General features: G+C 42.9%; 1 protein-coding gene across 1 annotated transcript in view; it reads right to left on the minus strand.

Moving 5' to 3' along the window:
* Positions 1–4,684, minus strand: part of PAWR (pro-apoptotic WT1 regulator) — a 111,584-nt gene extending 106,900 nt beyond the window's left edge. Inside the window, exons 1-2 of the mRNA XM_069584121.1 lie at positions 4,240–4,684; positions 3,094–3,769 (exon numbers count right to left, since the gene is read on the minus strand). Coding sequence (XP_069440222.1) covers positions 3,094–3,621 — 528 coding nt within the window. The 5' untranslated portion in view covers positions 3,622–3,769; positions 4,240–4,684. The remainder of the gene's footprint in view (positions 1–3,093; positions 3,770–4,239) is intronic.
* Between the last annotated feature and the right edge of the window lie 19,682 nt (positions 4,685–24,366).

Below are 24,366 nucleotides of genomic sequence, written 5' to 3' on the forward strand. Positions count from 1 at the left end.
ACATTTGAAAAACTACACAAACAGGTATATATGCATTTATGTATGAATATATGTATAAACATATAAGTAAAGAAATGTCTCAGTTCAAGACCCTCGACCTCAACAGCTACTCTTAGCCCCATCCTCTCTTTCCTTTAAATAGACAAGTTTTAATTAACAATTAGCTACATGCTGTGTTAAGTTGGCTTTTAAACTGTTAACTCAGTGCCTACTTAAGTTTCTTCATATAATTATGCCTTCTTCCTAGATTACAGTCTTGCTACTTGAAAATATACACTGCCTTATTCTTGTTTTCTCCAGAGTGCTTATGACAGTGCCTTGAACAGAGACATGTAATAAATATGTGGCTAATCTAACAAATGTACAAAAAATAGCAGTATTAAGTATGTTACATTCAAGTTATCCAATTCTGGCTAACAGAAAAGGCAAAAATTTAGAAAAAAGTTTTTTTAAAAAAACTCTTAGTAAACAAGAGCAACTGAAGTTTATCTCATTAATGAGTATCTGTATATTTGCATTTATTATAGCCATCACATGCAGTATCCCCCCACCACCTACACTTCAAGATTCTGAACTGCTTCCTTACTAAAACTATCTTCCATTTGCTGGTATCATCTTCATCTGCTGTCAGGTTCTTTTGTAACAATTTTATAGTTACTCTGTAATCAGTAAAATAAGTTAATGAAAGTCACAACAAATGTTTTACACAGATGCTTAACAAATACTTTTGAAGAAATTTAATGTTTATCAAACACTAAAACAGACTCTTTGCATACAAGTTACATGCTAATCTACTAATATAAACTTGGTTGGGAATACTGCCTGAAAATAAGAGATTAGTCATTCAACACTATATATATGTATGTGTGTATATATATATATACATATATAACTCTACTTTTGAATATTGACTGATGATCTTTTTATATTTTATAATATTATAAAATATTTTATAATATTTTTATGCCTGAAAATTTCGTAAAATATTATATGACTTTTTAAAATAGTAGTGCTAAACTGTATTATACAAGAAACTCCACAGCAACTGGTATTTACAATGTTGAAACTGCTAAGAGAAATAAATGGCACATGATTCACATAATGTGAAAGACTTTATTTTTTAAAAAACTGAAAATATGGGGAGGAGGAACTCAAGAAATATGCCTGCTAATTAGATACTGTGGTAAAATATTACCATGTTTTGTTGGGTCCTACAGCATGAAACAGAGCCATAGTTACCACAAAAAGAAAGCAGTACTCAATTCCCTATTCAATAAAAAAAGTTCAAATTCCACAGACAAAAAAATGGTACCCTGGGTTGTTTGTTTTTAAGAAAGATTAAATTTAGGAGTTGCCAACACCCAAACAAAAAACATTCCAGAGTATTAGACTCAGTTGTAATGGGGAGTCATCTACATTCTCAGCACTGTGTTCCCTTACCCAAAACACGAATATTAACAAAGGACGTTTCTTAGGACCTCACAAGATACACCATACTTGTTTCTCCCAGTAAACATTACCCTTGTTAAAAAAAACAAACACAAAAAGGTACTGAGAAATAACAATTTTAGCACAACCAGCCAGACAAAAAAATGAAGTTTTAACATCTGCCAAGAGATCTCCCAAAATAAGATCCCTGTCAAATGAACAATGAGGAAAAGATTGGAAATGACAAATTATTTTATTTGGACCATCAGCTACATTTAAAAATAACGCTGAGGAATGTAACTTTTCCAAAGCCTTGTCTTCAGTTTCCCCTTAATCTTCATATTTTTAACTTAAAAAAACCCTAGAAATTTGATTACCACTCTCATGAATTCCTTTTAAAGCAATTTAATGAATAACAGATCTTTTGTGCAAGTAGCAAACCACAGAGGACAGTTTTGCTGGCTGATAAAAATCTTCCTGAAACATGCATAAAAATATACCCTTCAAAGACAAACTGATTTTCTAGGTATGGAAATCATATTAAGACTCAAAAATTTGGTATGTTTGATACACACCCTAACTTATTGCAGATGTTTTTATCTGAACCACAATTAAAGTTGGTGAATTCTTACTATTTACTTACTGTGTGTCAAAGTTGAATAAATTAGAAGGCCAGGAGAAAAAAAAAAAAGTTAAAACCTTAGAGCCAATGAGCAAAAGATGTAACTACTTACGGTGAAACGGGATTGTTGAATCACTTCCCCAAGCCGGTGAGTTACTATGAAAGCAACTAAAAACTTGTTTACGATTGTTTTGTTGAGTAGAGAGAAGTGCTGTTATACCATAAGTAAAAAAGTTTCACCAGGCATTCTAATAGGAAGACGCTGCTGTTGCCCACAGAAATGTTTCTCAGACTGCTCAAAAATACCAAAAAAAAAAGTCAACCACCACTCCCCCTCCACCCCAGAAATTCCCAAACCTACCACAAATGTTTTCCAGAATACATAGGGTCAAATACTTCAACACATGGAGAGAGCGAAAGAACTGTGGGTTGCTACAGCGTTCCTATTGTCCAGAATACCACTCAGGAAAAAAGTGTGTGCGTGTGTGTGTGTGTCTGCGCGCGCGCTATTTCCAACAGCTGGTGTGTATATATGAAGTAGTACATATGCTTGGTTTGGATATACTTGTCTCGGGTCCATTGAAAGATAAAGCTGTCTGGGGTAGTGCTAAAGCCAAGTTTTCTTTACAGGTGCTATTGAACACTGCTAAGAGGGAAGAAGAGATAAACGATCCGATAACTTAAGACCGACACCTGGGAAACTAAATAGAGTACGTCGTCATCACCATTCACCAATTTTTCTAACTGATCAAGCAGAAACGAGGCAGGCAAGTTCTGAAGCCCCATGCTATCCTTCCACCAGTGAAAAGAAGGCTCTGGTGTCTGAGATCTTAGCCAGGAAGCCTGAAAAGCACGTGTCCGACTCTGGGTTGGGGAACTTCCCAGGAAGCGTTTGTTGAGAGTAAAACTCCATCACCCCCTGCCTGCCTACTCAGAGAAAGGCTAAGAAGTGCAGGCTCCAGGAGGAAAGCTCTGGGTCCCGGAGAGATGAGACCAGGAGGCGGCAGCCCTCCAGGGTCCGGCCGCGGCCCCGCCCGGCTCACCTCTGCGGCGGGGATGTTGACCACGCCGGTGGATCGCCGCTTCTCCCGCAGCTTCCTCTTCTCGATCTGTCCTTTGCCTTTCCTGGCGCTGGGGCCCGAGCTCTTGCCCTTCTCCGGGGCGCAGTCCCGCTCCTCCTCGCCGCCCCGGGCGGGCGCTGCCCCCGAAGTGGCGGCGGCGGCGGGGGGGGACTCGTCCTCCGGCCGCCGCGGGCCGGGGGCGGCGCGGCTCAGCGGCGCGGGGCCCACGGCGCAGTTCACGCCCCCGGGGCCGGGGGCGGCAGGTGCGGCGCCGGCGGGGCCGCCGCCCGGGAGGTTGTTGTTGAGCTCGTTGGCCGCGGCGGCGGCGGCCGAGGTGCCCAGGGCCCCCGGCGGGAGCTTGCCGGCCGCGTCGCCGGTCCCCCCGGCGGGGGCGGCCGGGCCCGGGGGATTCTGCTTGGCGCGCATCTTCTCGCGCTTCGCCTTCCACTCCTCCAGGAAGTCTGTGGTGCTGCCGCCGCCGCCGCCGGTCCGGTAGCCACCGGTCGCCATATTCCCAGCGGGGCCGGCCGGGCTCTCACCTCAGGCCGCCCGCCCCGACTCCGGCCGCCGCCGCCTCTTCCTTCCCGCCGCCCGGAGGAGGCGAGGGAACGACCCCCGGGCGCTGGGGCGGCCGCGCCTCCCGCCGGGACCGGCCGGTCTGCAGGGGAAACACAAAAGGGGGCGGGGAAGGGAAGCGTGAGGTCCTCGCCCGGCTCGAGGGTCTGCCCCGGGGCCGCGCCCCTCAGGGCCCTCCTCCCCGAGAGCGCCCCCACTCAGCCCCGCAGGCGAGGAGTCGCCGAGTCGCCGCCCCGCCGAGTTTCTCCGGCGCACCTACACGGCGGGGCCCGGACGGTCGCCGCCCCTGGAGGGGAAGAGAGAGGCAGGGTCCCCGTCTCCGGCGGTCGCGGGGGACCCGAGCCAGACCCGCCACCTGTCGGCCCGTCGCATCTCCAGCCCTCGCCCGGCTCCAGGGTGCCAGCCGCCAACACCCTCACCATCGCGGGGCGAGGCGCCGAGCCCCCTGACCGAGTCGCGGAGGAGGCGGGACGTGTCCTGACCCAGCCGTCCAGCCGAGTCCAGGGGCACAGGTTCGCGTGGAGAGCGCGCAGCGCCCCGGGGGCCCCTTACCTGAGCGGAGTTGCGGGGGGACGAGTTTCGGGGCTGGGAGCGGGCGCCCAGGTGAGCCGAAGCGACCGCGCGCGAGAAGCCACCGCCAACTCGCAGTCCGGAGCCCGCGGTTCTCCCGGGCTGGGAGGGAGGGAAAGAGGAGGGAGGGGAAGGACCGGAGCCGAGCGACGCCGAAGCGCGGGCGGAAAGGACCGAGGCGGCGCGCGAGGGGCGCGGCGCGCGGCGGGGGGCTGTGCCCGCCGACGCCCCGCCCCCCGGCGCTCAGGTGCGCGACGCCGGGTCCGGCCCGCCGCCGCCAGCCCCGCGGACGCCGCGGCGACCACGCAGTCCTGGGCGCGCAGCCGCGCGGCGTCCGGCCTCCGGGCGCCTCCGACTCTGGAGCGCGAAAGGCCCTGCACGCCGTTCTCCGCCTCTCCTGTCTCCCACCACTCTTCCTTTTAAGTACAAGACATACTCTTCCAGAGAAAAGTCTCAAATGCTGCTGGCTGAAGGGGAAAAGGCAATCAACTGGTGATGATTTAGGGCCTGACTAGCCAGGATGGGAAAAGACTCTCACCTCTCTTCCTCGTCACTGCCTCCTTTTCAGATGCACTAGGGTGGCAGGCAGGAGGGTAGGAAGAACGGAAAGCCAGGCCCCCTCCTTCTCTGTCTGTGGTCTCAGGTGAGAGTGTCGGCTGAAAGGAGGGGCTTCAATTGTCAGTGTATTATCAAGGCTTTACTATTATCTTAGGTTTGCAGGAACAAAATGTTCAACTCATTTTAAAATAAATTGTATCGGCGATCCCAATCAAATTGGAGTTTCCTCTTAACTCTGACTCTACACCTCTTCACAGATAGTGAATTTAGCAGCAAAGCTTCCTCCCAAAGTCCTAAAGCTGCTTTGAGGCTGATTTGATATGAGCTGGGGCGGTGATTGTCTCTATTCTTGTGCCGTTAACGTGCCATAGGATAAATCTTATCTTCAGATTCAGATCATCTCAGATTTCTGGATCAGGGTAGGCTAAACTTCCGCTGTCAGGCAGCTGAGGAGGCAGACTGCACTGTATCAGAGTAGTGCCAGGGCACATCACTATCAAGTGTACGAGCACTGAGTCACATTCTTACCTAACGTAAATCTTTCTTCCTACTTAGTACTACCTGTTTTGCCCAGGTGGCACATGGTGGTGAGCCCTCCGCGTGGGCCTGCCCAGGAATAAGGACAGGACACAGTGATTCACATGCTGTTTGTCAGAGGGGAAAGACACCCCGTTCTCCTCTTCGGTCTGTCTGCTGGGAGTGAACATGTGGATAACCCGGATTGAGTTCTGGAAAAACCCTTTAAAAAATTAAAGGCCTTCCTCGGGAATCGGTTTAAAAGGCTGAGTCTGGCTGGTACCAACCTGGGTGCGCCACTTGAAACTCCTCAATTAATGATTCATTGCTCTGTTTTCTGAGTTTTAAGGCCAGGAGGGCAGGAGGGAGGAGGTTTGGGCATTAAATAGGTTCACGTTAATATGCTTTGTAACTTCCCAGAGGATTTTCTCTTGGAGGGACTGCAGGATATAGTGGCAAGAGGATATAATGTACCTGAATTCAAACATAAAATAGCTGAGCAATCTTGGGCATGTTCTTTAAATTCTCTGAAACTCAGCTTTACTATAAAGCCAGTAATAACTGCATATATTTTTAAGTTAAGAATTGAGCATTGCTTGGTCAAGGAAAACACTCTGTAAATATAGTCTCTTTTATTAATAGGATATTGAACAGAGTCCTGGGTTTCTAAAGGTGAGGGGAGATACAGACCAAAAAGATAAGGTACTAAATACACATTATTAACTTGAAAACAATAGATCCTGAATGAACTAGGATAACACTCTGCCACATAATTTATCACGGCATCTCTTAGACCAGTTCTCTTAGTATTAACAAGCCCGGAGTCAGGAATGTTGGCTGCTATTGACCGTGTGACTTGGGAAAGTTGTTTAACTTTTGTGCCTCTGTTTACTTACATACAAAATGGGGATAATAATACTTCCTACATTGTGAGAGTGCTGTGAAAGTGCCCGAGCTCCTTAGATAAAAGGTAGTATGTGAGTACCAGAGTAGTTATTATTAGTCTATAAAGTGCCCTAGGAATCATGGATGAAAGCAATTATTAAAGTACAAAGCACTGTATATTATTATTGTTTATTATATCTTTTGTCTTTACCTTACCATTCTCAATATTCCCAAAGATATATTTCACATCCAGACTGCTTCCATCATTGCATCAAAATATTTAGCTGAGTCAGTTCTAAATTGCCATGCTTGCATGTCATCAGTCTTTATGTACAGCGTTCTGATGAAATAATCCTCAAAGACTCCAGGCCTGTTTTCTCACCTGCAGCACTGTGGACCTTTGGGACTGGATAGTTCTTTGGGAGTGTCGTCCTGTCCACTGCAGGATGTTTAGCAGCATCCTTGGCTTCTGTCCTCTAGAGACCTACCAGGAGTTGCCTCCACCCCCAGCTGTGACTTTGTCAAGTATTTCCTATATGTCAGTCCCAAACTTTCTTCCTTGCAATGCAGTTAGTCATATCAGATGATCCATCGGTTCTCGTTTTCTGGGAGGGATCTCTCCTGGAGCTCTCCGCCCCCTACTCTACCCTGGACTGACTTCTAAGGTTCATTGCTCTGTGCTTCTCCTGGGATTATACTTGCCTGACATCCTGGGAATCATTTCCTACACAGAACTCCTTGTTTCCTGAACTCCATATTGGCCTCTTTTCCCTTATTTTACTTGAGTACTCCTTCAGTGTACTCTGGAGATCAGATTGCACATCCTTGGAGACTGTGTATGTTGAAAACTGTTTTTCCTTTGTCTTCACACTTGGTTAATAGTTTGGTGGGGCTTAGAACTCTAGGTTGGAAACCATGTTCCTTTATAATTTTGAGGGCATCACTATATTGTCTTCTGGTTTCCAGAATTAGAGTTGCCAGAAAACCAATGGCATTCAGATTCCTTTGTCTTTTCTCTCTAAAGTTTTGGAACTTCTAACCCACCTTCTTAATTATCTTAAAGGTTTGCCATGGTTTATCTTCTTTCATTACATGTTAAGCACTCAGTGGGCCCTCTAAATCCACTCTCTGGCCTTCAGCTGGGAGATTTCCTTTTTTTATATCTTTGGTAATTCTTCCCTTCCATTTCCTCTATTCTCTTTCTGGAACCCCTGCTAAATAGATGCAGAATTTCTAAGTGTTCCCTAGTAACTATTTGTCTTTTCTAGTTTCTGTCTGTTTGGCATGTTATTCTGTTTTCAGGGCTATTTTGTCTCTTATTTGCCAGACTTCCTATTGAATTTTCTGTTTCTGCCACCATTTTTTCTGTGATCTGTTTCTTAGTCTCTAAATGTTCTTCTTCCATATTATCCTGTTCTTGTATCACATTCATTATCTTTTCTCTTTCTAAGGAAATTCCTTGACCTTTTCTTCTGCTGGTCCTGCACTGCGTCTCTTATCTATACGTTCCCTTTCATCTTCTTGATTATTTCAGTCTTCATTTTTCATTTTCCTGTTTTCACCTTATCGGTCTGCTATTCATTCATATTTTATTTATTTACTGGCCACCCTGCGTGTCCTGCAGGACCTTAATTCCCTGACCAGGGATCAGACCTGTGCCCCTGTAGTGGAAGGGCAGAGTCTTAACCTCTGGACCACCAGGAAAGTCCCTGTTCATTCATATTTTAGGCTGAAGCATTGAAAAGTTGACTGGATGCTCTTCTCAAAAGGCAGAATTTGTTGACTGATGGTCCCCATTCTGGGAGTTGGTACTTGGACCCAGGTGGACCCACATGCCAGGTGGAGGCATGTGTCAATTGTCAGCATCTTTGGTGTTTCCTCCTGGCCGCATCAGTTTCCCAGAAAGAAACTTTCTGTCTGTGACACTGGTTGTCAGCTGTTTCAAGTGCCAGGTAAAGAGAAGGGACTGCGGGAGTCTCAAAACTCAATATGCAGATTTCATGCAGTCCCTATGTTGAATGCCTGTTGTGTTCAAGTTCCCTACATTTGTAATTCCGACAGCTCCAGCGCAGGAACTTCCAGTCTTCTACCAATATCAGGAGAGACAGCCTCCTTGTTATTAGGCCTTACAGCGAGGACTTGAGAATCTAACTGTCCTTTATGTCGATTTTTAGCCAATCCTTTTTTTTTTTTTTTTCATTCCCATTCTTTCTTCTGTTTCTGAAGTATATGCTGCTGCCTCTACTTCCTCAGCTTTCTTCTTTAGGACATAAAGGAATCCTTGCTAACTTGGTCTCTTGAAGGTGGTTAGAATTCACCTTTTTCTTCTCTGCTAACGTCTGTTTTCCATCTTCCATCTTCCAAAACCTTGCTCTCATTTCCCATCCTCTTGGTTGTTACTGGTTTATCACTTTACTTTCATTTTAGTGAAGTTACTTGAGGGAATAGTAATGATAAGTGTGTTCAGTCTGTTACATTTAACAGGTCTAATGTATGCAGTGTGCAGATTTCTAGATACTTTCACATCTGATCTGTGATGAGGCTAAACAAGTAGAGACCCCTGCCTCTTATTCTCACCCTGTCTGAAGTACATCTTAAGTCCCTATTGAGTGACAGTATTGGGAAGAGCTCTATGAAATGTACTGTTTTCTGGAGGCTGTTTATGAAAATTGCATCACATAATGTTCCCAGGAAAAAATGTCTGACATTAATACTAAGAATAGTTGAATTTCCCTTTGTTACATTTTTAACCGTAGTAAAACTATGTGTTTTATAGCTAGAAAATATTCCCTTTTTCCATTGACTGCTGTTAAACCTTAGGCAAGATTTGTGGCCTATTTGGGGAAGATCTAGGTTTTGTTGTGTCTGAAGCTTATAAAACTTAGGGCACCTTTTTTAAGGAAAAAAAAAAGATTAAAAAAATAAATGTTTAGAATGAACAATTTTTTAAATTGTAAATTTTAACAAATTGAAAAGTGCCATAAACATCACAAAGACCCAGAAAAACAACCTAAATTATTCACTAGTTTACTCTCAGACATATTTCTAAAATCCTGTTTATCTACATTTTTATGATTGATTATGAGTTAATGCATAAAATATCTGGCTTCATACATGTATCCTCTATTTGCAGTACACAAATACATAGATTTGTGCACCATAAATGCTGGAGCTCTGATAAATTCTATTTGTATTATTTGCATCAAAAAATAATATATCATTTCACACCTTGAATTATGGAATATATTACTAATAGACGAGAACTTCTGTTTTGACTGGATGTCAGTGAAATCAGAATCTTCTGCTAATTTTACACCCTTGATGATTAGAGCTATTTCCCACGGACTGAATTTAATGCCATCAGACTTGCCGCCTCCTACAAAGAGCAACCTCCTTGCTGCTTTCATCAACTAACTTCCCAGTCACTCTGACTTACTAAGGACCTCTGCTCCTGGCTGACTATCTTTTTCTCCTACTTATGTCAGCTCTTGGTGATAATAGGTACAAAGATTATCCAATATCCAGGCTTCTCAGATGCTTGAGCTCCTCACTTCCAATCTCATTCTCTCTTTACTCTTCTGTAGCTAGCCATTGCCACAGTTACGTCTTCAGCAGTCAGTGCACCTCCAAACTGTCAGTGTAAACGTCCCATTTTTCAACCATTCTTCCTACCTCTTAATCTGGTACCCCCCACTCCAGCCAATTTTTAATCTATTGATCCCGCCAGTTTTTCATTATCCGATACGCCTTTTTCTTGTCCTAACTTCCTTACTCAGCTTAGATTTTAAAGCTGGTCATTATTAGCCTCTTCTGTGCCTACACCTGCTCAGCTAAAATAAGGTTGAATGAAAAATACGGTGGCATCCTTCCTATGTGTGCTGCTCAGTCACTACGTGGTGTCCGCCAGGCTCCTCTGTCCATGGGATTCTCCAGGCACAAAAACTGGAGTGGGTTGCCATTTCCTACTCCAAGGGATCTTCCCAACCCACGGATCGAATCCACGTCTCTTGCAATGGCAGGTGGCTTCTTTACCACTGAGCCACCTGGGATGCATTGTGTAATCGTAGCCTCAACCGGGGAAGCAGGCAGCATATACTGTCTGGCCGTCCTATAGTCTTAGTAAGTTTGTTCTCCTGTGCCGCAGAATGAGTAGTTCACATCAGTCCCTTAAGCCTCCAAAACCTCCTCAACCCACCCTTGCTCTCAGTCGACGAACTTGCCTTCCCATTCATTGACTAAAGTGGGACCTCCTAAGTAGGGCCTTGCTACGACAGCTCTACCCACCATCTGGATCTACTCCAAGCCTCCTTACTTGTAGATGAAGTTCTCAGCTCCTTTCAGAGGCAGACCTGCCATCTGTATCTTTCCCCTTTCGAGGGCTTCGCTCCTGCAATTAAAGTCTCCTCTCATGCATAATCAATTTCTTTCAAATAATTCCCTCCAACATACAAATGCCCTCTATATTAACCCCCTCTGTATCTGTTTTCTACTCACTGCTATAACAAGCTTCCACAGACTTGACATCTTCAACAACATGATTTTATCATCTTACAGTTCTGTAGATGCCTTACAGGGAATGGGTCTTTCTGAGTTAAAATGAAGGAACCGGCAGTGCTGCATTCCTTTCTGGACGCTCTCTGGAAGAATCCATCTCCTTGCCCCTTCCAGCCTCTAGAGGCCGCCCACATTCCTTGGCGCTTGGTCATCTTCAAAGCAAGCAATGACCCTTCTCTGTGCCTGCCTTCCACCGTCACATCTCCCCATGACTCTCTCCTGCCTCCCTTTTCCACCTGTAAGGATCCTTGAGACTATATTGGGACCACCTGGATAATCTATTTTAAAATCAGTTGACTAGCAATCTTAACTCCATCTTCAACATCAAATCTTTTTTTGCCATATACTTTTTTAATATGTTCACAATTTCTGGGGTTTAGGGCCTGGAATTCTTGGCAGTCATTGTTTTTCCTACTGTCCCTCTCTTAAAGAAAAAACTTTCATTGACTCTAGAATCTAATCTGGTCAATGTCCTTTTTCTCTGTTCATGTTCACAGTCAAAAGTCTTGGAACAGTCATCTTCTTTCCCTGTTGCAGTCTGTGGGACTGGGCCATTAACCCGTGGGCTCTGTGCAGACTGGCTAGTTAGTGTTATAACTGAACTGCAGGGCATCCAGTTGGTGTCCAGAGAGTGGGAGAACTGGTTAGTGTGGGAAACCCCTGCACACATTTGGAGTCAGATGTGTTCAAAGAAAGGAACACAGCGTTTCCTCTCTTACCTGATGAAGATGAAAATGGGATTTCCCGACAACCTAGCAGTTGCACTCTTTGGCATGTGCCCTATGGAGACGAGGACACGAGCAGAGGGCACATGGACATACGTGTTCACTGCAGCGCTAATTATAACAGTGAGAAAACAGAAAAGTTACTTGCAGTTAGTAGGAAGTGGATATAGAAATTACAGTTTAGTAGCACAATGGAACATTTATATGATTTCAGAAACATCATCTCAAACTAGTTTCAAATGGATATGTAGGGGATTCCCTGGCACTCTAGTGCATCCAGTCACTAGGATTCCACTTTCACTGCCCAATGCCTGGGCAGGAAACTAAGATCACCCAAGCAGTGCAGTGCAGCAAAAAAGGAGGAGGAGAAGATGTACAGTATGACACTAGTCACATAAATTTCCATACTGTTGACAGATGTATACTTTTGTAATATAAATGTGTTGTGCCCAAGTCGCGAAATCTCCCAGTGACCACCAGGGAGCCGATATCTGATGCAAAAGCAAGAGAGTTTTTATTACCAAGCTTGAGCTGGGGCTCCCACCAATACCGACACAGCAGCTATAGGGAGGAGCCCTGAGCTCTGGGTTTCATTGCTTATATAGGGTATTCTCCCAAGAGAAATTTGAAAAACGGGAGTTTCCGGGTTGGGAGACGTCTAATTGGTTACCTTCTGTGGTAGGGTTAGGTGTTGGTTTCTGATTGGTTTTTATTTCCCCCGGGCTGGCCACGGGTTCTGATTGGTTCCCATTTCCCAGGCTGGCCACGAGTTCTGATTGGTTCCCATTTCCCCGGCTGGCCACGGGTTCTGATTGGTTCCCATTTCCCGGGCTGGCCACGGGTTCTGATTGGTCCCCATTACCTAGGCAGACCACGAGTTCCTGAACGTTGTCAGGAGATTTTGGTCTGGGGTCTGATTGGCTCGAGGGTGGTGGGGTGAGGTCAGGGGATTTCCAAAGGCTCTTGGATTTTCAAAGGCTCTTTTCCTGGAACCTTACAACATGGAGTTTTTCCGTTAACAAAATGGAGTAGTTTAGGTCCTTCAAATGCAAATATACCATATTCAGCTTATTAGTTATTAATACTTCTGAAGACAGATGGAAGGAAAAGGTATAGGAGCTGTAATGTTACTGTTACTTATGTATTATTTCTTTAAAAAGGAAACAGATCTAAGAAAAATGCATTATCATTTGTTAAATCTCAGTGTAGAGGCTACCTAGATTATTTGTTATATCATTTGCTAGACTTTTGTATATTTGAAATATGCTGGAATTTAAAGTAATTTTTAAAGGAAAAATGCTTGAACTTGTGTAGTATAAAGTTTCATGCAAAAAGTTTTGGTTTTAAAAGTCTGAAACTTTAACAAAATTGAACTTGGCTTTGTGGTGGCTTATAGGTTAAAGCATCTGCCTGCAATGCGGGAGACCTGGGTTCGATCCCTGGGTCAGGAAGATCCCCTGGCGAAGGAAATGGCAACCCACTCCAGTATTCTTGCCTGGAGAATCCCATGGACAGAGGAGCTGGGTGGGCTACAGTCCACCGGCTGGTAAAGAGTCGGACACGACTGAGAGACTTCACTTTTCACTTTCTTTGACATGTCTTAGGATGACCTTAAAATGTCCCCTTTTTCGCCAAGCAAAAGAAGACATCAAATTCTAGAAACTAATGAAGCCATGCACCCTAGAAATATTTGAAATGGTTTACGGCTTAAGGCAAAGGAAGAAAACTGAAGTCATGCCAATATCAAAAGTCATGTTTCCCTTTGGAATCGTGGATCTTTCTTCTAATATCTGGGAACAGATTCTTCAACTGGCTCCTAAACCACTTTCCTTCAACAGGCAAACAACCAGATGAAACCACTGATGCCTCTCATTTTAACCAGATCTTCCATTACTGTTCTTTTTTTTTCATACACTGGTGTCAGTGAACACATATTCCAGTTTTTCTGACCCCCTTTTGGAGACTTGGCAAGCCCTTGTCATTTTCCAAATGGTGAAAAAATGTCTTTGTCCTGGAAAACTTTATGTGACTGGAATATTTTGGTTTCTGGGTACCGATGGAGCACCTCAGCTCAGTGACACTCCTGGTCGGTCTTCTTTGCTAAAGACACCCCATGCACTATCGTGACTCATTGCTCTCAGCATCAACAGGAATTGGGCTGTGCCAGCGGTTCCTAAATGAGACTTTGCTGCTGTGGAAGTCTTTCACAGAGCCCGGTCCTGATGTCAGCCTTTTCAAGAAACTTTAACTGGAAAAGAGATCAGAAAAGGAAACTTTTCTCTATTTTACTTAGTCCACTGACTTTCCAAAGAGTAAACTGTAAAGTATGTGATTGAACTTCATGCATAAGTTGTGGATGTGCTCCACAGAGACAGAGAAGAGAGAGAAACAACTCAACTGAGAGGTGTGCGTTCCTAGTTTTGTTACATCATAGGTATGTTTGACCATGACACTAAATAAATCTTTTGATCCGGGGTCCTGCATAGAGCATTACCTGAGAAACCCCATCAACTCTGACAGCTCAACTGTCATGTGAGGAAGTAAGGACAGAAAGACAGAAAGCAAACAACAGTGTGAACTTTCCAGTGAAGAGGACGGACTTCCTGTGGTTTGAAGCTCAAAGTCTTGTTAGTTTCTCTGCAAGTAGAAATCTTCAGTACCCCAAAATACCATAAGATTCTTTTGAATGTTACTGTTACTTAGATCACTTTAAAATTAAACATGAATGCATCATCCTTTTTGGCCCATAGAAAGCTTCAATAATGTATACCTCACCCAAGATGGTTCCATTGATTCACAGTGGTGATGAGGAGACATGAATTTAAAGAGCTTTTTGCCAGTAAAAGAAATCGAAATTAAATGGATGACATAGATGACACAACATGACTTCTTATTCAGATCAAAGGAGCCTTTCACTGGAATTCACTATTGAGTAAAGCTAAGATTGCCTTATATTTTGCAGATGCCTAGGTTTAACTTAAATTAAGATAACATTTTGCATTATAATGCTTATAGCAGTTATTTATTGCTTACCACAAGCTAAGCACCAGGCTATTAATTCATATACAGTGTCTAATTTAACCCTTTAAATATTAAATTACATCCCTTTCACAGATCAGAAAATTGAGGCATTAGAGATTAAGTAACTTACCAGTATCACACAGCTAATACATGATAAAACCAAGTATTCAGCATGGATCTATCTGATTCCACAGTCCATCCTTATATGTCAAAGGAATTAATTTTCAATAAAATAACTTGACCAGCTCGTTTTTTGGGCATTTTTCTATGAAAGATTTCTTTTGATTTTATCAAAATACTAGGGCTTCATAATCAGTGAATTTTAGGGCTAAGAACAAGTGGACCAGACAAACCACGTACCGTGAGGCCCCTGCACAGCCCCTCCCACCTCTGTCCTTGCATCGTGGGTCTGGCAGACAGCGGGTACTCTCCATATAAATATTTGTCAGATGGCACACTGGCAGGATGGCTGTCCTAAGGCTGCCCTGGAAGTCAGCTGCCTGTCTCCCAGAGCTTTACTTGGGAGGTGGAGACAGTTTGGGGTGGGGACGTATTCCTTGATGTTTGTGCCATAGCCTTTGATCCTCCAGCTTTGCAGATTCAGAACTCTGATTTTGTCAGCATTTAAAGAGCTTATTAATGTCTCAGGGACACACAGTCACATTAACATAGCTCACTTGCCTGGACTACATTTTCTAAGAGCCAAATAACTCAATTTATAATGAGAAATGTGAAGGTCAGAAATCCAGGAATGTTAAGGTCATTGTGAACAGTGTGTATTCAAGAAGGCAGACCTACATGGGAGTGAAAGCCAGCCTGGAAGCTTACTTGATAAGTATGGAAAAATGAACAGGAGGGGTTAATTAGAGGAATTCGGTGTTTACTGGCCTCTGCTAAGAGAGCCTGAGACATTTATCTCCACAAATAAGGAGAGTCCTGCCAAACTGAAGACAACGGAATGGCTCTCCCCAGGACCTTTGCATTCCTAGTCTTGTTTGCTAAAGGGGCTGCTCACCCTCTGTCTGAGGGACACATTCTTCCTTTGCATATGCTAATGACTTTAATCTGGTTACAGTCCCGTTTTATTGGTCAGGCCTCTTTCAGGTGAATTTGCATATCATTGCAAAATCCATTTAATGGCTTTTCTTAAAAGCTTAATTCCCCTAAGGCAATTTTACTGGTGGGCATTCTACTATAACTTTAGTGTACTCATTATGAGTATTTTCTAAGGCTACTCAATAGATCTTCCGGTAGAAATTGCTCCTCCTAATTTTAATGTCAGTATATAAGCTGTATGAAGAAGAAGATTATATTCGGTCATTCACTCAATGAATATTTTGAAGGTTATACCTACAAAATAGGTATAACCTGCATAGGTTATACCTACCTATGCATCAGGCTTGTTCCATACAAGTTACTGTTTAAGCAATAGAGTACAAAGGTAAATGACACCTCCTGCCTTCAGGGAGCCTGCATGTGTGTAAACACATAGGTAGACAAAGAGAGCGAGCAAAAAAGACTGAATAAAAAGACTTGTAAACAAAAAGATGATGTTTAGTTCTAAATATAAATAAGAATGGGTTGTTATAAAACTAATAAGAACCTACTGGGATTTCTCTGGTTGTCCAGTGGTTAAGACTCTATGTTCCCAATGCAGGAGACCCAGGTTCGATCCCTGGGTTTGGAAGATCCCTTGGAGAAGGGAATGGCTACTTCATTATTCTTGGATAATGAAGAATCGGACAGGACTGAGCAACTAACTCTTTTACTTTGAGGGAACTAGATCACACATGCTGCAACTAGGACCTGGTGCAGCCAAATAACCTTAAAAATGAAACAAACGAAACTAATACAGACCTACTGTATGTATAGACAGGGAACTCTACTCAATACTCTGTAATAACCTATAGTGTTAGTCACGCAGTCATGTCTGACTCTTTTCGACCCCTTGGACTGCAGTCCACCAGGCTCCTTTGTCCATGGAATTCTCCAGGCAAGAATCCTGGAGTGGGTTACCATTCCCTTCTCCAGGGGATCTTCCCGACCCAGGGATTGAACTTGGGTCTCCTGCCTTGCAGGCGGATTCTTTACGATCTGAGCCACCAGGAAAGTCCTGTATGAGAAAAGAATCTAAAAGACTGGATATATGTTTATGTGTCACTTAGCTATACAGCAGAAACTAACACACCATTGTAAATCAACTATACTCTGATAAAAATTTTAAAATTGAAAACAACCAAGTTGTGCAAGCACAGACTGAGGAGAATGGCTTCAACAAGACTGAATGGGAAATTTTTTTAAGTAGACAAGAGAGGAATTGTGCACTCCAGTAGATGGAACCACTTAGGCAAAAGTACAGAAATGTCAGTGCCTCCAACGAATGGAGAAGGTGCTGCTCCTGGAAGGTTGGGAGTGGAGACAAAGGTGGGCCAGAGGGGACACAGGCCCAGGAATGGGACTACTTGAGTCTACAGGGCCAAAGGCACAGGAGGCCTTTCCCACTTTCCCTCTGGAATTCTCACCCCTCTCTGCTTCTTGAGCCTCTGCCTGTTAATTCTCTGTCACTTTCAGAAGCATCTGCTTTCCTCAGGTGGTTCTTTAAATCAGCAATTTTTTAAAATAATTTTTTTTTACTACATAATGCATGTGTGTGGTAATATTCAAAAACTGTAAAGGCAATATGTGACAAATCAAGTTCCCTTTGATTTACGATGGCCAGCCACAAAGTTCTGCCTTCTGCTCACAGGGGCTACCTCTGGTAACAGCTTCCGGCATATCCTTCCGGAACGTCTCTGCAGAGGTGAGTATATGCACATGTACAGACACAGATGGGCTTCCCTAGTGGTTCAGATGGTGAAGAATCTGCCTGCAATGCAGAAGACCCAGGTTCAATCCCTGGGTCTGGAAGACACCCTGGAGAAGGAAATGGCTACCCACTCCAGCATTCCTGCCTGGAGAATTCCATGAACAGGGGAGCCTGACAGGCTACAGTCCAGGGGCTTGCAAAAAGTCAGACATGACTAAGTGACTCAGCACACATACAAAAATGCACGTGTGTGTGTATATATATGTATATATATAAATATACAAACTATTATTACGGAATAAACTACTCCTGCATCTTGCTTTCTTGGCTTTAAAATAGATTTTGGAGATTTTTCCACTTTTACTTATTCTTTTATTCATTCATTGACAAGTCTTTATGGAATACCTACCATAGGCAGTGTGGTCACTGATTACTCTTTGTTTCACTCTTTTTTTTTTCCCCCTCCAGAGGGCAAAAAAAAATTTTATTGGAGTATATTTCATTTACAGTGCTATGTTACTTTCTGCTGTAAAGCAAAGTATATCACTTAGACATATATCTACTCTTTTTTAGACTTTTTTCTCATAGAGGTCCAGAGATTGGTTTTGCCTGGTTTCATATTTCACATTAAGTGGAATCATAGAGGGTACAATCTTTGTGCATGGCTACTTTTGCTCAACATTATTTTTGTAAGAGTCATCCATATTATTGCATGTAGCTATAGATTATTGATTCTCATGGTTGCTTATAGTCAAGCAGTGAATATACCATGATGCATTTAGACAACTGCTGATGAACAGCTCAGTAGTTTCCAGTTTGGGCCTATTAGAAATAGTGCTGATAAGAACATTCTAGCATGTTTCACCCTTTTTTTGTTACCCCAACACTATTCTAACAATTTTATACATACAGGACTATATGAAATCAGTCTCTTCAAGGATTACAGGCTCTACCCAGAGGCAAAATGCCCCCAAAAAAAATGTAACTGATTGAAGTTTCAGAGCCTTGCTCTGAAATAGCTCGCTCTTTAAGGGATATACTAGGAGAGAATTAAATTGCCAAACAAAAGAATAGGAAGGGAGTATGAGATCCAAATAACCTGGTATTACAGTAACTCATTAACCTCTAATTAGTTAAAGGTTGGCCTTAATTTAGAGGCTATTTTTTTCCTCCAAATGTATGGAAAATTTGCCCCTGCTTGTCTTATCTATCAACACTCAACTTTTCCTGTCTAGAAAAACTGCCTTGAGATGGCGCAAAGGCTTTCACCTCTATTTACCACCATGCCTTAATTATAACATGTTTAAAACGATCTGTTGATTAGTATTAGTGCACCTTGTGTGGTTTTATATTAGCAATATGTTGCAATGTCTATGGAACAAAAGAAGGGCTTTCAGTTCAGTTCAGTTCAGTCGCTCAGTCGTGTCCGACTCTTTGCGACCCCATGAATCGCAGCACGCCAGGCCTCCCTGTCCATCACCAACTCCTGGAGTTCATTCAAACTCATGTCTATCGAGTCGGTGATGCCATCCAGCCATCTCATCCTCTGTCGTCCCCTTCTTCTCCTGCCCCCAATCCTTCCCAGCATCAGAGTCTTTTCCAATGAGTCAACTCGTCGCATGAGGTGGCCATAGTATTGGAGTTTTCAGCTTTAGCATCAGTCCTTCCAATGAACACCCAGGACTGATCTCCTTCAGAATGGACCGGTTAGATCTCCTTGCAGTCCAAGGGACTCTCAAGGGTCTTCTCCAACACCACAGTTCAAAAGCACCAATTCTTCGGCGCTCAGCTTTCTTCAGTCCAACTCTCACATCCATACACGACCACTGGAAAAACCATAGCCTTGACTAGATGTACCTTTGTTGGCAAAGTAATGTCTCTGCTTTTGAATATGCTATCTAGGTTGGTCATAACTTTCCTTCCAAGGAGTAAGCGTCTTTTAATTTCATGGCTGGTCACCATCTGCAGTGATTTTGGAGCCCCCCAAAATAAAGTCTGACATTGTTTCCACTGTTTCCCCATCTATTTGCCATAGAGTGATGGGACCAGATGCCATGATCTTCGTTTTCTGAATGTTGAGCTTTAAGCCAACTTTTTCACTCTCCTCTTTCACTTTCATCAAGAGCCTTTTTAGTTCCTCTTCACTTTCTGCCATAAGGGTGGTGTCATCTGCATATCTGAGGTTATTGATATTTCTCCTGGCAATCTTGATTCCAGCTGTGCATCTTCCAGCCATGCTTCCTCCAGCCCAGCATTTTTCATGATGTCCTCTGCATATAAGTTAAATAAGTAGGATGACAATACAGCCTTGATGTTCTCGTTTTCCTATTTGGAACCTTAGCCTAAATATGCATTAGCTTTTGAAAAAGCTAATGATGAATAGTTTCAAAATGTCATATTACTAGAAACCTATATTTATGGATTACTAACAATTGGATTTGTACTGAATCTTTATCAATTATTATGGTTAAAATTAATTCTATCTTTTGCTATTCTATTTTTCATCTTCCTTTTAAAATACCCAAAAGGCACTGTAACCCTCTAAATCTGTTACTCATTAACAGCATGCATGTTGAGGTAAGGACATTTCTAAAGCCCCAAATTGCTGACTTTAAGAGGTTTTAGTCTCTTTGATTTTTTTCAAGTTTGCAGTGGTGGGAGGAAAGAGTTGAATAATTTAAGCACTGTTCTACATGTGATAAGATGAATCTAGGACAATTTTAATAGCCTGGAAAAGGTTTGTCAAAACAACCCCTTTGGTTTCGTTCTCCAAAGTCTCTTTAGAAGATCTGATTGATTCAATTGTCACAATATAGTATCACTTTCCGGCATGGATTTAGTCTTACCTCAGGTTCTTAGCTAACCTGTGGATCAGCAGCTTCTAAGCATTTTGACCACAATCTATAGCAATAGATATAGTTTACATTATGAAATTATAGTATAAGTTTAAACTATAAATATATAGTTTTTTTCTGAATAATAGTTTACTATGCATATAACATATACCTCAAAAAGAATTCTAATACAATATACTACTAACCAAGCATCACTGTTTCTGCTTTTGCAATTTACACAAATTAGCTGAATTTTAATACTTTAGGGAATGCTTACAAACACAATATACAACAAATTGTAATATTATGCATCATCCTTAAATTTTGAAAGTTTGGGAAAACTAATATTTATAATTCTCATTCTCCCACAGAATTAATTCCTAACCCCTTTTAAAATAAATTTTTTTAAAAGAAGAAGCTACCCTGTAAGCCTTTATCAATGGTAAATTGGAATGCAAACACCTGCAGGCTTTGATGAAATAAAAATAAACAGCTTATACGACCAGCACCTCATAAAACCAAAACCTCCTTTTGAAGTACAAAGTTCAATTCTTCTTGCCTTCTTAGTAAATGTTAACCTGAGCTCTCCCCATCTAGAAACTGTTTTGGTTTCTTAATGTCACATAGTTTCTTAAGATGATACTTAATTGATCTACATGTTTTATATTCTCCTATTTTTTGTTCCTAAACTATCCCCTGCCCTTTTTCTCTATTCATTTAAAATAGTGCTGGTTGTAACTTGTAACTCTGCAGTTTGAAACATAATGCTATAGATCAGTGCTTCTCAGATTTTAATCACTTAGGGATCTTGTTAAAAGCGCAGATTCTAATTGGGTAGGTCGGTCTGAGATCCCGCATTTCTAACAGACTCACAGATGCTGAGTTTGTAGGGCACACTTTGGAGAAGAAAGCCTGAACATATTTGATATTTGTGGCCCGACCTCTGCTTTATTCTGCTGAGGCAAGGATCTTAGAATCTGATTAAATCCTTCTTTTGTTACTTTACAGTTTTACTGAGGTCAACAATTTAATCTATAATTTCAGGTTGTAGTATTAATTAGTGCAGGCTGAAGGGAAAGATGGGGTCAGCAAAGGCCACTGAACATATTAGGTCAGGTGTTTAGGCAACACCTAACTGGATCAGTGACAGTTGACAAAGACTTGACTGAGGGGAGAACACTATGAGAAGATCTGGAGGATGGACAGTCCAGGCAGAGGGACCAAAAAGGACAGGTCCTGAGGTGGGAGAAGGATGGGTGTTGCTGTAGGGTGCAGTGTGAGAGCAGATCCGACTTCAGGCGAGCGAGAGAAGGAAGAGATCAGGTCACCGAGCTAAGCGGCCCAGACCAAACAGGACCTTGTAGGCTGAGTTAAAGTCAGATTTTATTCTAAGGGTGATGGGAAATACTGCAGTTTTGAGCAGGGAAATGACATGAAATTTCAGTTTTAAATGATATGTGGACGCATGGCAAATATACTTTAGAAGAACTGGAGTAGAAGTATGGAGACTGGTTATGACATTATAGTAGTTGATCCTATTGACTTCTTTCTATAGATAGAATTGTGTCCATGTATTTTCTAGAACAGCTAGCGTTTCTACTTCCCAAATCTCTTAAATTCTTGCCCTGTTTTCCATTTTAGAAACTTATCTGTTCTAGCCTGAATGACTTCCTTAACCATTAAGGTTAAACAGAAATGGTATTCCAAAATATAAATCTGATGATTATACTATTAAAATCCTTCATTGTTCTCTAGTTTGCTTCAGGATAAAGTCCAATCTTAGCATAACCTAACGCACTATGGAATCTAGTCTCTGATTCCTTTTGAAGTAGGTTCGGATCCATACAAAGTAGCATATAACAATTTTATTCTCTCCTTCTGTAGTAGCTCCCGCTGCTCCCTTTTCTGTCTTGAAAACACCTACTTATTCTTCATAAATTAGCTGCCCACTCTCAAAGCATCTCTCAAAGCCAACCTCTGTAGCAGTTGGCTCACAGTCCCCTGCCTTAGCCTTCCTCCTATTTATAATTATTTGTACTTTGGGACTGTGAGCCCCTCAAGGTCAACAACCATATTCCAGTCATTTTATGTCCTCAAAACATAGCATTGGTCCTGGCACACAAGCAGGCTCTTAGCAAATATTTGCCAAATGAATAAGTCATATTTGCCAAATGATACACAACTGAAAAAGAGCCACCCTTAATATTAATAACAAGAGGGCTTCCCTGGTGGCTCAGTGGTAAAGAATCCACCTGCCAGTGCAGGAGATGCAAGAGACATGGGGTCAATGCCTGGTCCGGGAAGATCTCACACACCGTGGAGCAACAAAGCCTGTGTGCCACAATTATTGAGGCTGTGCCCTAGAGCCTGGGAGCCACAACGACGGAAGCGCAGGAGCCATAGAGCTTGTGTTCTGCAGCAAGAGAAGCCACTGCAAGGAGAGGCCCACACACCACAGCTAGAGGACAGCCCACACAGCAATGAAGGCCCAGCATAGCCACAAATAAAATAAAAATAATAATAATAAAATTTAAGTAAACAACATGAGATGCGAATGTTACGAAATATCCTTCACTCTAGTTTGGAAGAGGGAACAGGTTAAAGGGAAGGACTGGTCCCTCCTCAGCCTGCACTGTACGTCCACTAGTATTGTGTAGGGTCCCAGGGTCCCGTGGAACCTTGGGACTGCTTGTGTCTACAGTGTCCCCTGAACCCCTGTTTATGAGGCCGAGTAACCTGGAGGACCACAGGACTTTGTGTGTGTGTGTGTGTGTCTATTCGGCTCCTCAGAAGCCTCACTTCATTTTTGAACATTCTAAGGACGTTTATCTATTTATGGCTGCCCCAGGTATTCATCGCTGCTCTCGGGCTTCTCTCCTTGCAGAGCCCGGGCTTTAGACTGTGGGCTCGGTAGCTGTGGTGCCCCAGCTTAGCTCCTCGGCAGCATGTGGGATCTTCCCAGACCGAGGGTTGAACCCATGTCTTCTGCATTGGCAGGAAGATTGTTAACCACCTGACCACCCGATCACAGAACCTGAAGTGCCTTATTGACAGCCACCTCCATATTTAAGAAAGGGAATCTAGATTTACAACCAAATTACTTTAACTCTCAACCACAGTTTCAAAAAAAAAATCATTTGGTAATTTGCAATGTTAGTAACAATAAAGGAAGTGATCAATAGCTCCTGGCAGATTTTTATGTATATGTAACTCTCCCCTGGAGAAGGCAATGACATCCCACTCCAGTACTCTAGCCTGGAGAATCCCAGGGACGGAGAAGCCTGGTGGGCTGCAGTCCATGGGGTCGCTAAGAGTTGGACACGACTGAGCGACTTCATTTTCACTTTTCACTTTCATGCATTGGAGAAGGAAATGGCAACCCACTCCAGTGTTCTTGCCTGGAGAATCCCGGGGACAGCAGAGCCTGGTGGGCTGCCATCTATGGGGCTGCACAGGGTCGGACACGACTGAAGCGACTTAGCAGCAGCAACTCCACCCTAAGCATAGATGTTGGAAACCAGAAAATTCCAAAGAACACTTGATAGTTAAATATATAAGCAGTCCTTTAAATTCTTGTAGGCCAAGTTGATGATTTCCCCCCATGTTTTATCTTTCTACACCCCAGGGCCTCATAGAGTGCCAGCACCTAGGGGTACTAAGTGTGGGTACTTAGTTCATGTTGATTGAAAAGTGTTGAAAGGAGACTCTTACTTTGAAAATTTTTTCTAACTTCATTTTTATCTTTCAAACCCAGACAAATAACAAGGAAAACCATGCTCGATATTTTTTAAACCACTAACATTACGAGTGGTGCATGCATGGGTGCTCAGTTGCTCATTTGTGTCCAACTCTTTGAAATCCCATGAACTGTTATGCATCAGCTCCTCTGTCCACGGGATTTTCCAAGAATACTGCAGTCAGGTGCCATTTCCTTCTCCTTCCTTCTCCAAAACTGATATTAGTCTCTAAACCACTAACATCATTATGGGTATGATATAATAATCACAATAAATGTACAAAGCTGTGTTCCAAGGTAGCAGGTCAGAAAGACATAGGCCTGTATCACAGGAAAGCAAGTCCCAAATTTCTTTTTCTAAATGTATGGTCTACAGAGTTAAAAGTTTGAATAGTAAGACATAGTATCAAGAAGTCAAGGGACGGGAAAGAGTTATATTGAGAAAGTATGGGATATTTGGCCATTTTGTAAATA

This window comes from Ovis canadensis, chromosome 3 (genome assembly GCF_042477335.2).
Source record: "Ovis canadensis isolate MfBH-ARS-UI-01 breed Bighorn chromosome 3, ARS-UI_OviCan_v2, whole genome shotgun sequence".
NCBI classification, from domain to species: domain Eukaryota; kingdom Metazoa; phylum Chordata; class Mammalia; order Artiodactyla; family Bovidae; genus Ovis; species Ovis canadensis.